This window comes from Trematomus bernacchii, unplaced genomic scaffold (assembly GCF_902827165.1).
Source record: "Trematomus bernacchii unplaced genomic scaffold, fTreBer1.1, whole genome shotgun sequence".
In the NCBI taxonomy this organism is placed as follows: domain Eukaryota; kingdom Metazoa; phylum Chordata; class Actinopteri; order Perciformes; family Nototheniidae; genus Trematomus; species Trematomus bernacchii.
In genome coordinates, this window is record NW_022987409.1 from 409597 (window position 1) to 421451 (window position 11855).

The 11855-nt window shown below is 38.7% G+C and overlaps 2 protein-coding genes across 3 annotated transcripts; both read left to right on the forward strand.

Moving 5' to 3' along the window:
• The first annotated feature begins 328 nt into the window (after nt 1-328).
• ndufs8b (NADH:ubiquinone oxidoreductase core subunit S8b) lies at nt 329-4926 on the forward strand. The gene is made up of 7 exons (XM_034135883.1): nt 329-408; nt 1694-1756; nt 1845-1910; nt 2019-2108; nt 3257-3429; nt 4184-4312; nt 4503-4926. Exons 2-7 carry the CDS (start codon nt 1708-1710, stop codon nt 4632-4634), a joined length of 639 nt encoding a protein of 212 aa, XP_033991774.1. The 5' UTR covers nt 329-408; nt 1694-1707; the 3' UTR covers nt 4635-4926.
• A 1336-nt stretch (nt 4927-6262) lies between these two features.
• ran (RAN, member RAS oncogene family) lies at nt 6263-10183 on the forward strand. 2 transcript variants are annotated; one of them, XM_034138365.1, is made up of 7 exons: nt 6263-6427; nt 7309-7366; nt 7520-7604; nt 8935-9060; nt 9191-9378; nt 9492-9662; nt 9805-10183. In XM_034138365.1, the coding sequence occupies exons 2-7, from the start codon at nt 7322-7324 to the stop codon at nt 9847-9849; spliced, it is 660 nt and encodes a 219-aa protein (XP_033994256.1). In that variant the 5' UTR covers nt 6263-6427; nt 7309-7321; the 3' UTR covers nt 9850-10183. The 2 variants fall into 2 exon arrangements, with proteins under 2 accessions (XP_033994256.1, XP_033994264.1); XM_034138373.1 differs by lacking the exon at nt 6263-6427 and adding an exon at nt 6451-6474.
• The last annotated feature ends 1672 nt before the right edge of the window (nt 10184-11855 follow it).

Sequence of the window (11855 nt, forward strand, 5' to 3'; positions counted from 1 at the left end):
AACCAACTTCCCCTTTGGCTATTAAAGCACTAAAATTGGCTGTATATGGAATACATTATTTGTTAAGATGACATTTAAGGAAGTTAGGCCTATATTTAGTTTGACAAATATGATTATTCAAACATGACATCAGAGTGATAAATATGCTCATATTATTATATGATTTAAAATGCGCCATCTTTACTGCACAATATGCTGCTCACATACTGTATAAGGTAATTCTGCAATTAATCGTGTTCAAATGTATTATAACATTTACCAAGAGTAGGCCTACTAATCGAGTATGGGAATCTAACGAGGAGCACTTGAATGTAGCTTTAATTATAGGCTACACTTGCGCAGTTCAGGGACCGCTGTCTGTTTGCTGTTGCCCACCGGTTGTTCAACTAAAACGTCACTGAGCAAAAGGTTAGTATTATACGTGCGGACTGGTAACAGTTGACTACTATAATAAGGCTTTCGGGATAGAGACAATGTTAAGTACCCTGCTAAATTTAGTAGATATTATGACATTGGAGTTGGGGAACGACGTAATTTCAGTGTAATATCAAATCAGGGATTAATAATTGCTAGGCTAAACAACATGTAACGCTAGAATAGGTGGAAGTAAATTACAAAAACGTAATAAATTAAACTGCATCGACCTGTTACGAATTTTTGCTAACGTTATTTTACTTTGTAATGAGGCGTTCATGTAGTATCGTAAATACCATACACGCGGTTTAAGTAGACCTTTTAGGGGAAACGTTTGCCTAAGTGGATTCAAAGCAGTCGCAAAACTGATAGATAGTAGACAAGTGTGGGGATTCACGTGTCTACAGTTCGTTAATTTAATTTCACATGTGAACAAACGCTTACCAATATGTTACATTACATTGTAATTGATGCTACTTTTACCTTGTATATGGCCTGATCGCTGATTTAGCAATATGTGTAACAATTTTTGAATTTTATCTTCAAATGCTCCAAATTAAATCGTATGGAGTAAATTAGTTCCTATTCTTCCGATTATGCCGGACTGCCATGAATGTGGCACATCGTTTACATAACAGCAGGGATTTGGGGCGCCAGATTAGAGTATGCACTTTCCAGTCACTACATGTGGAACATTAACTTTACATTTGAATGGCAAATGGGCATTTGGTTAAGAAAAGAGTCTTGAAGAGAGACTCATACATATTTTAATTACATATGATTATAATTATATTGCTGGCAAAATCGTTTTATTTACATGAACAAGTCAATTATTTGTTTTGTAAGAAACGACTTGATTTGTTCTATACAGTCAGTGTCTAACCCATTTTGTAACAAAACAACCCCAGGGCTAAGAAAAAAAAAATGTCAACAAGGTAATCACTTATATGACGGTTTTTCTGATATATTACTATCCAATTCAACCTACAACAACATTCTCAAGACACTGAATACTTGTGTTTTATCAAATTGTGGTCTATAGTTTGACAATGCCACGTGTTTTGTTATATTTGTTCACTATCCCCTTTATACTTAAACTGTTAGATGTTCTTTTGTTTAATAAAAAAAATAAAAGTTGAATGTTCTCAGTCAGCATCCAGTCTCCTTCACTCACTCCTCCCTTGTTTCAGAGGGGAGCTTTTGTCTGGGTTGCATTAATGGAGGTCTACAACATGTTTAGTTCCTCCTGTTCAAAAATATTTCAATATTCTTTCCTCAGTCTTCTCTTCTCAGATGTCTACTGCTCAGAGTCTGCGTCTTCTCCAATGTTACTCTAAGCCAGGTACTATACTGAACCTGGTATCAATGAAACAATAACATAACATTTGGCATCATCAACATCATTTTATCACATTTGTATGTATCTCCAGGCACCTTTGGATATGGGCCTGGTGCCATTCGCCAATTCAGTCTCAGTGTGCTGAGAGAGGGCTACAGTAAGTATTTCTACAAGTCATAAACTCAAATGTGGCAGAATAACCATTTGTGACTGATATTTGAAATTATCCAACCATTCTGTCTCCATTTATTCTCCTTGTAGATAGAGTTCGTAAATGCTCAGGAACTGCCAACAGACATGAAGTCCATCACTGACCGGGCCGCCACCACCCTCCTGTGGACAGAACTCTTTAGAGGTACTGGGATTGCTATGTAGTAGTAGAACCTTTATTTAGCCAGGAAAATCAATTAAGAACAAATTCTTATTTTCAATGATGACCTGACAGGAGGCAAAAGGCTTCCTGAGGGGATGGGGGTTGGGAGGAAGAAAATAAAAAGACAGACTCAGGCTATGAAATCAATATAGTGCATTTGGTTGAAGACTTAATGTTATTCTACATTTTTTTTATTGAAGAAGTGCTGTCACATTATCAGATTTTCCCTGCATTAATAATCATTGCCTAAATAATTCCCGATTATGAGGTTATGTGATGTCTTCAGAAAAATGAAAGAACAAAAAAACAATGTTATCAGTTGTCATCTTTAACTTTGTTTATTGTCAAATACACTCAAAATAGAAAGGTGGAGAGAGAGTCTGGTATATTTACACAATATTATCATATGTGTAGTTTTAACGTGATTATATATATATGTTCAAATCATCAATACTGGTATATGGCGCCACCCCTAGTGTCAACCAACCATTCATTAATTGCCTGATACAGCTTATAGTTCTCAAACTATTTATCAAAATACATAAATGAGTCCAACAATTGGATTACTTGTTGCACAGCACAGTCTAGCATGAGTCAGTTCAACATACACAATATGTATTAATTTAAGGCTGAAAATAGTTGTTATAGTTTATTTGATTTTATGAGAGAGACAATCAAATCGCAAAACTACTAAATGTCAATAATAACACAGTAAAATCCAAGTCAGTATTTACATCAATGTAAAGAGAGTTAAGGAGAAGTCCATGTTAATTGGTAGCAACAATTACTGTAACCACAAAGCAATTGCAGTAAATACCTGGACTGCTATGATGAATAATACTCCAAAATTGTAAAAACGTAATAAAAATCCACATAAATTTAACATAAAAGTCTCTAATACATGCACGTTTCCTTCAGTTTGAGCACAATTGTTAAAAATGTGTAGCCCCTAGCTCCTTTTTAAATGGAGCAACATATGAAGGAATGAGCTTAGTGCTTTGTGCCACAGACAGGGGAAGTCAGAATGTATCAAGAAACATACAAGTGCTTTGGCAGTCCTTTAATGGAATTTATTGACGATAACATCAACAATAATAGTTAAGTGAGTCATAACCCTCACCTTCCTGCAGGTTTGGGGATGACCATGAGTTACCTGTTCCGTGAACCTGCCACCATCAACTACCCGTTTGAGAAGGGCCCTCTGTCCCCCCGCTTCCGTGGAGAGCACGCCCTCCGTCGCTACCCCAATGGAGAGGAGCGCTGCATCGCCTGCAAGTTGTGTGAGGCCGTCTGCCCTGCTCAGGTGAGCACCAGCACACTCAGGACCTGCTAAAAGAAAGAAAGCAGTATTATAGGGACTATCATTCCTTATTAGCAGCTCTTTGGTGTTTTCTTGCTTCTTTTTAGTATTTACTCTCTGTTAGGGGATACATCATCTATCAGTGTCCTCAAGCAGCAGCAGCAGCAGCTCAACAAACGTGGGATACTTGAAGGCACATTTAGGGAAATCCCCTCCTGAAGTAATCTATGTTTCGGTGTTTTTGGGCTGAATTTTCTTTCCTTATAAAAACCTTGTTAGTTTACTGTAATGAACAAAACTTAAAATCGTTGTTTGGCTAAATGTATATTGTTGAAGAGGACCCATCAAGTACTTGAATGCTACACACTATTCTCATCATAGTACATCCTGCATTCTGTTAATGGTGTGATTTGATTTCTACAGACTTAGCACATGTATTCTCAATGCCCATGCTCAATTAATATCACAATACCTGCTGCTTTGGCTGTGTCAATTAAAAAATATGTGTCTATATGGAAAGACCTTTATCAACAGCGGTAATAGCGATGGTATCAATTATTGTTTGTTGACTAGTTAGAATTCCAAGCCAACATGTCTATAATAGTTTATTTTATCTAACCCTTCCACTATAGTGAAATTGTTCTTGCTACTAGTCAGCCATACTAATTAAATATAAAAAATGGTTGCCATGGTGTATGCCCCTTGACTGTTTGACCTACGTTTTGTCTCTTTCCTTCTCTCCGTATACGGAACACAGGCCATTACCATTGAAGCTGAGACTCGAGCTGATGGTAGCAGGAGAACTACACGCTATGACATTGATATGACCAAATGTATCTACTGCGGCTTCTGCCAGGAAGCCTGCCCTGTTGATGCCATTGTTGAGGTAAGAATATGCTGCTTATCCTGTATACTGAAAAGGGCAGAACCAATGTGAAGTAAAACTGTATTTAGTCACTTGGAAAGTATCTAATTAACAGGATTGTTTAGACCATTGTTTAAGGGAATCATTTTGGAAAATAAGATCATTATCTGTTTCAGATTTAACATGTTTTTTTCATCAATCATTCCCTCAGGGCCCAAACTTTGAGTTCTCCACAGAGACTCATGAGGAGCTGCTGTACAACAAAGAGAAGCTGCTCAACAATGGAGACCGCTGGGAGGCGGAGATAGCAGCCAACATACAGGCAGACTACCTGTACAGATAGATCTGTACACTGCACGCAAATGTGTTACATGAAAAGGATAAAGTCCTCCTGTGCAATAAAGACAATTTTTTAGCTTTAAGATATTCATGTGAGTTACAAACAAACAGTGAAGAAAATGTAAACATGCACAAATCATATGTCTTGCGTTGTAAAGATGGATGATAATGTACTTTATGATGTTGACTTTATAGTGTGTATCCTTAGTAGCCTCCACAGTCCGTGATGGACTATTTTCTGTTGCACTTTATTTGATGTAAGTAGGAGTTTTCTGAAAGAGTTTAGTTATGTACTAACATTTAATATACTGAAATAAATCATATTTTAAACCTTTAAGTGTTCCTTTTGCAGTTGCATTAGAGCTGATGCTGAAAGTGTTTGGATCACAGTTAGCATTTTCAGGGTAATTGTATGTGAACAAAACCATGAAAATAACACACAACATGATAAAACAAAGTTTTGGTTATTAAAGATTCAGATTAAAAGGTTTTATGTCATAACATATACAAAACAACGGTGTAATTATGTAATGTATGAAAAACTTAGATTGAAGGTTCCTTAGCAGTGCAATTTATAAGACAAACCAAATTAATATAAAAAACAATATATTGGGCTCTAGGAACTTTTAATTATCGTTTTTCACTATTTTTTAATAAGTATTTAATTAATCAATTAGCATAACACATAACAATGATAAAATAATCATTAATTTAATAGTGGCCGACCCCTCCCACCCTGGACACAAACTGTTCACCCCCGATCCCCTCTGGCAGGAGGCTGCGCTCCATCAGGACCAAAACCTCTCGCCACCTGAACAGTTTCTTCCCCTCCGCTACCAGCCTCTTAAACAAGGCCCGGCCCCCCCACTGACACTTACCTCAGCCACAACGTAGTCTCTATATGCATTACATTAATGCACACAATGTTCATACTGCTTACTGCACATATTTCTTGTTTCATATTTAATATGTTATATCCTATGATTCATTCATAGCATTCTATTTCCATGTAAATTACTGCTTTATTTTATTGCTATTTAACTATATTTTATTACGGTGTCCTTAAAGATTTTTTGTTTTATATTAGATTTCTTGTTTTATATTTCATGTATGCACCATGACATCAAGTCAAATTCCTCGTATGTGTGAACCTACCTGGCAATAAACCTGTTTCTGAATTTGCATCAATTTGAATGACTCGGTTCAAAACCTATAAATTAACATGATAACTAGCACTTGCATTTGCTATTAGTTGGTCATATTGATTTTATTTATATTTCAGAATGAGACTTGTTGATGGGAGCCTATTATCTATTATTTTCATTGCCTAAAACGGCTTCTCTGTATTTCTGCATATGATAATGATAAAAACTTGAAACGTGTGTACACACATATAGTCTATTAGTCCATTGTATGAAACGGTACTTTATTACTATCTTTACTACTGGGTGAACAGCTACGTTTTTAAACATTTGTATATATTTCGGTATTTTTCGTATTAACAGACATGCTGAATCATTGGCCTACATACAATGATACACACGCAGTTTGTGTTATGATATGATTATTTGTATTGATAAGGCTCGACTAGCGGCTGGAGTTTCTTTGTTTTTGTTTTTTTCCGACGAGGGAAGGGGGGTCAGAGGGCCTGGTATAAAAGTCACCGCTCGCCACTGCTCAAAGCATTTTTACCGCTGCGTTGATCACATGACATGGGCGGAAACTGACTCATATGTGCACGCTGAATCTCCCGCGAACGCAGTCATTTACCTCCTTTCTCTCTAGGCAGTGACACCGGTGAGTCTCTACAATCTTCTCTCTTTGCGGGCGATCCCATATTTCAAGTATGTGTTTTTGGGAAAGTAAGTTAAAGCAACGGGGAACGTTGTGATTTGGCCTCATTTGGCGTGTCGAGTATGAACCTGCGAGGCTTGAGTAACTACATAAGGCCCTTTGATTTCGCGTGCTAACTTAGCCGTTAGCTCGGTGAGAAGAATGGCTTCCATGCTGTGCTAGCTAACAGGCTAGCAAGCACCGCTCTGCGCTCCCTCATTTCACTGCTTTGTTTTTGAGAGCCACTTTAATTAGTCATATAACGTGTGGTCACTGTTATTGATTAAATAACAGACAATAAAGAAGTCTTTAAGTCTGTTTTATCTGTGTTTTTATTTTAAGTTGCCCATCGGAACACATTGGCTGGTCTTGCCGTCTGATTGTTCCAGTCGAACAAGAAAAAGTGCGGTCGTATCCGTATGGCGCACTCTAACTAACGTCATTAGCTTGTTAGCTCGCAAGCTAGCAACCGTCTGCGCTGAAATACGGGTGGGAGAAGCGCGCATATCGTGTTTAACATCTAAAGTCAGTATGCTATGATGCATGTATTCGTTTCAACTGCATTAAAATGTGAGCCTATTCAGACGTTGCGTGTTAACGGTTTGGAACCTTAGCCTGGATCGAAAATGCTAGAATAGGGTGTCGCTTGGTTACAGGCGGTATAGTATTCACGTTTTTAAACTGCGTCAAAATAGCGTTGTAACAAACCGCAACTGTATCCCCCTAATTTAACCTGAAAACGGCTACCACTGCTAGTTTTACGTAACTGATTACTATCTAACAAAGTGCAACGTTAGCAGAGAGTATAACGTGCTAACCATCCCGCCTTGTCTTGTTTAACTTAGATACATCGCAACCATGGCGGACTCAATGGCACAGTGTGTTCCAGTGGCCACGTTTAAGGTGAGTGCTCACTATATACCTTCTAATGTGTGCTAGTTTGTCTTCTAACTGTGTAGACTATTGTACTGGTGATATTAGGCCAGCTGTGCTAACTTCCAGTGTGTCGAACCAGTACAATCCAGTCTAAACTTAATGTACTCTCTGTTTCTTCAGCTCGTCCTGGTAGGAGATGGAGGCACAGGAAAAACGACTTTTGTGAAAAGGCACATCACAGGAGAGTTTGAGAAGAAATATGTTGGTGAGTACCTCCATGCTAAAATGTTAGGCACACATCAGTATGTTTACAGGTGAAGAGTTAAATATGTAGAACTAACTTTGAATCTCGAGTTTGCTGCCTCAATTGCAGTAAACAGCTTGTGCATCAATACGCAGGGTCATAATAGTGGGCTTTGGGTTAAACCATGACCTTTAGGCCTCTATTGGGCCTATTCTTCTTATATATTAGTAATATTCACCATGTAAGTTACAATAAATTGCAGTACAGAGGCCAAACTAGGTTTGTGTTCATCAAGTTTGTTGCATCATGTATCCACCAGGGAGCACTACAAAGTCAACTTTTCCATTCATAAATGTCCTGCTTAGTATGTTTCTTGGTCACGCTATGAATGGGGATTCTTTTTTCCTCCCAATTCTGGTTTGGGAAGGTTTTGCAGTACATTGTTCCAATCTATATAATGTAGCAAATATTTTTGGAAATCTAATCTAAGGCAATCCAAAAATTCTAATTTCTGCAGATTATGATTTGAAATTGGCAAGTGCCATCAAGAAATTGTCAACAGTTCTATCCTTTATGATATATTAATCCTCCAATTGCCTTAACACTTGCATTGCCTTCCACCCCCCCAATATAATAATAAAAATATGTTCTCAGTTAGGGTTGGGAACCGAAACTTGGTTCCAGATGAGAACCGATAAGAAAATGCCGGGTACCGTGTACCCATACAAAATACACAATTTTGGTTCTGCTTAACGGTTCCTAAACGCGGTAGACCCTGTATTCCACTGGGTCCGTCTGCACCGTGGCGGAATTCAGCGGCGGACTGGCCATCTGTGTTCTGGAGAATCACAGAACGGCCGGTCGTCAGCGGGCCGTTGACGGCCGGCACCGCCCTTAATTTTTTTTAAACGGCATCATGTAAGTTGCGCTGACAGGCGACAGAGGTCCACAGTTGCCCCTCCCGTAGACAGTTCACGAGCTCAGTCACTTCATAACACCAAAGATGGATCGCGGTAAACGCTCTTGAGTGAGAAAAATAAAAAGACAAGGCACAGTGTAATGCCTGTTAATAGCTTGCCACAGGCATAGCTCAGTTAAAATAAAGCACAGCTATTGTGCAATACATTTGTATTGCATGTATATATTTTATTTGTAAAAATGTCAGTTAAAGCTTAAATGAATAAAGATATTTTTGTTATTAAACGTTTGACCTCTTTCTTTTACAATTTTGGAATCGAAACGGGGAATCGATAAGAATCGGAATCGATACATTTCAAACGATACCCATCCCTAGTTCGAGTGCATCCTTTTCAACTTTCCTAAACCCATCTTGTCTTTGCTTGTTTTACAGCAACTCTGGGAGTAGAGGTTCACCCACTGATGTTCCACACCAACAGAGGACCCATCAAGTACAATGTGTGGGACACAGCTGGTCAGGAGAAGTTCGGAGGCCTGAGAGACGGCTATTACATTCAAGGTGCTTTTCAAAATCTTTAACTTGCTGTTCTGGTTATTATACCTACAACAGTCACTACTAAATCCCCATAGACTTGCATTTAAACAGTTAAATTGAACAGTGTGTTAAAACTTCTCTGCTACCTCAACAGCTCAGTGTGCTATCATAATGTTTGACGTCACCTCACGAGTCACCTATAAGAACGTGCCCAACTGGCATCGTGATCTGGTCCGTGTCTGTGAGAACATTCCCATCGTCCTTTGCGGCAACAAAGTTGACATCAAAGACAGGAAAGTCAAAGCCAAGAGCATTGTGTTTCACCGTAAGAAGAACCTGCAGGTAATAACTGAGCTCACAAAATGATCATCACTTGTGTTGGAATTGAAGAATGATTGGTTTGAGTCTTTGGTGGAAACTATCATTTCTAATTGCCACAACTCTTCTGTCCCCAGTACTACGATATTTCGGCCAAGAGTAACTACAACTTCGAGAAACCGTTCCTGTGGTTAGCAAGGAAGTTGATCGGTGACCCCAACCTGGAGTTTGTGGCAATGCCCGCCCTCGCTCCCCCAGAGGTCCAAATGGACCCCAACCTTGCTGCGAAGTACGAAGAAGAGCTTCAAGTAAGTATAAATGTGCAGTGTCTGTTTAGATTGTCGACTGATATTCTAATCCAGCTACCTCTTAACACAAGAAAACTGAATAATAAAAAAAAACACTCTTAATTGCACCGTCAATCTAAAAGTCTATATGTCTTCTGTCCAGGTTGCATCACAAACGGCACTCCCAGACGAAGAAGATGACCTTTAACCTGTTACCTGCATTTTCCCTCTCTCACCCCCCAATGTGGACAGAAAGTTGTTGGAGTTTTGCCCCCTTAACTGTAAAATCCCTTTTCAGATTTTTTATTTTTGAATTTTTTTGTTTGTTTGAAAACTAAGAAAAGAAAAAACTTGATGGAAAAGTCGTGGTTCTAAATTCACTGTATGAGACACAACCACCCTAGTGTTGTTGGCATGGCAACGTGCTACTCTTCATCATCGAGCACCCTCCGCTGCACTGACCTGGCTCTCATAATGCTGTTGTAAGGTGTACTGGAAACACTTAGGGGAGTAAACTTTGAATAAAAACATTCTCAATATAACATGTTGGTTTGTATTTTCTTTTCTTGGACAATAGTGACCCTAGAGTCAAAGGGGAACACGATAATAACATATTTAATGTGTTATAGTAGAAGAAAGAGGTGTTGTAAATAAAGACAAACAAAGTGTCAGAGCTAGTAAGCAATCGGTTAAAAGAAACTAGCAGGAAGTCCCATTTTGAGAGCGCGTACCGGAGATCGTTGTTAGCTTCTGGTGCTAGTGGCAGGGTCTCAAACGTTTTGGTCACGATTAATGTAAACAATTATTTCCGAGGCACGCGTTTATATGATCATAGTTATAAAAAAATAAAAGAATAAATGAAAAACAGGAATGAAATACTATATGACAGTAAAAAAAGAATAAAGTTTAAAAGGGGAGTGATTTGTAAAATATCCATTTAACATATAGTAAATCTGTTTACAGTTCTGTTTCAAATGGGTGTTGAGAGATGTATCCATACATCTCTTCATTTTGCTCTCAAAGTGCACCAGATTGATGCTTTTAACTTTCAATATTTAAAAAAAAAGTCTTCCCGGGGGACCATTCCCCCGGACCCTCCTATGTTAGGTCCACTCCCCACTTATACAAATAGCACTTTAGCCCTGCTTACACCTATATGCGGCGAGCTGATTATCGAGCCTTCATCGTCACAGGTACACTGTGTATTTGCGTGGGGATTGTTGCTGTAGAAAATGCCACTGTTATGACCACATTAATGGGAAACCCTAAATGTTTGAGCACCCTCTATGAAACGTCAAGCTACCCCACAGCACCCCCAGAAGAAATCTCTGGCGCCGCCACTGAGCCTGCAACCACGCTTTGAAGAAATGTGCTGTGCAAAACAGGCTCATTGCAGCAACCTGTGATAAGACACACTTTCTTGGCAAATATCAGCATTTTCTTTCTTTTCATTTTTTTGCACAGATTGCAAAGTGGCAAAGTATTATAACTTATTGTTCTAGCATAGCCACAATTGTATTATGTATTTATTTTTTGATCACACAGACTTATGGAGCATTGTTTTATTATCACTGTTCTAGCAAAGTGATTTTTTGATTTTTTTGAATGGAATGCTCACGTTCATGTTGTATTTTAATAAATGTTAACTTGGCCCATTACGTGACTATTTGTGTTGGGGTTGCCCGACTTTTTTTTTTCTCCAAAGGGGGGGCCTGACAGAAAAAGTTTGAGAGCCACTGCCTTAGGGACAGGATGTAATAATCCAGGTAGGCCTAAGGACCACTGGGTGGGTATGTAAACACGAAGCATGCTATGTGTAGTCTGCTGTGTCACTATTTTAGATGGAGATTTTGAAAGACGGTGTAGACACACAAGTGGGGTGTAGGACACAACAACGAGGCTTTTAATTAAAAATATTTCCAACGGTGTTTCGAATAATTTGACTTTCTATAACGTGTCCATGGCCACCAGGTGTCAGTCACCTTCTTTCATTCAGGGCACAGGCGAAGATCTCGACATGATTGAGACCGTCTACAGAGAGTTATTGTGCACGTTCATTGGGATTTGTGTCTTCTACCTGGCTATTACTACCTGAACAGGGTTATAAAGCCTCTACGTGATAGATCCTTGAGATCCCAGCGAATATTCCTCAAATGTTACAATTGTTGAGAGAGAATCAGAAGTCATAGATTTAAATTATACCTTTTTCAGATT

What these genes read in the sequence shown, in the direction of transcription:
- ran (XM_034138365.1), top strand. Translation starts at nt 7,322, where the DNA reads ATGGCGGACTCAATGGCACAGTGTGTTCCAGTGGCCACGTTTAAG. An exon ending in TTCCAGTGGCCACGTTTAAG is followed by an intron (nt 7,367 to 7,519) that starts GTGAGTGCTCAC and finishes CTGTTTCTTCAG; the next exon opens with CTCGTCCTGGTAGGAGATGG. An exon ending in GTTTGAGAAGAAATATGTTG is followed by an intron (nt 7,605 to 8,934) that starts GTGAGTACCTCC and finishes CTTGTTTTACAG; the next exon opens with CAACTCTGGGAGTAGAGGTT.
- ndufs8b (XM_034135883.1), top strand. Translation starts at nt 1,708, where the DNA reads ATGTCTACTGCTCAGAGTCTGCGTCTTCTCCAATGTTACTCTAAGCCA. An exon ending in TGTGCTGAGAGAGGGCTACA is followed by an intron (nt 1,911 to 2,018) that starts GTAAGTATTTCT and finishes CCTTGTAGATAG; the next exon opens with AGTTCGTAAATGCTCAGGAA. An exon ending in AGGCCGTCTGCCCTGCTCAG is followed by an intron (nt 3,430 to 4,183) that starts GTGAGCACCAGC and finishes TACGGAACACAG; the next exon opens with GCCATTACCATTGAAGCTGA.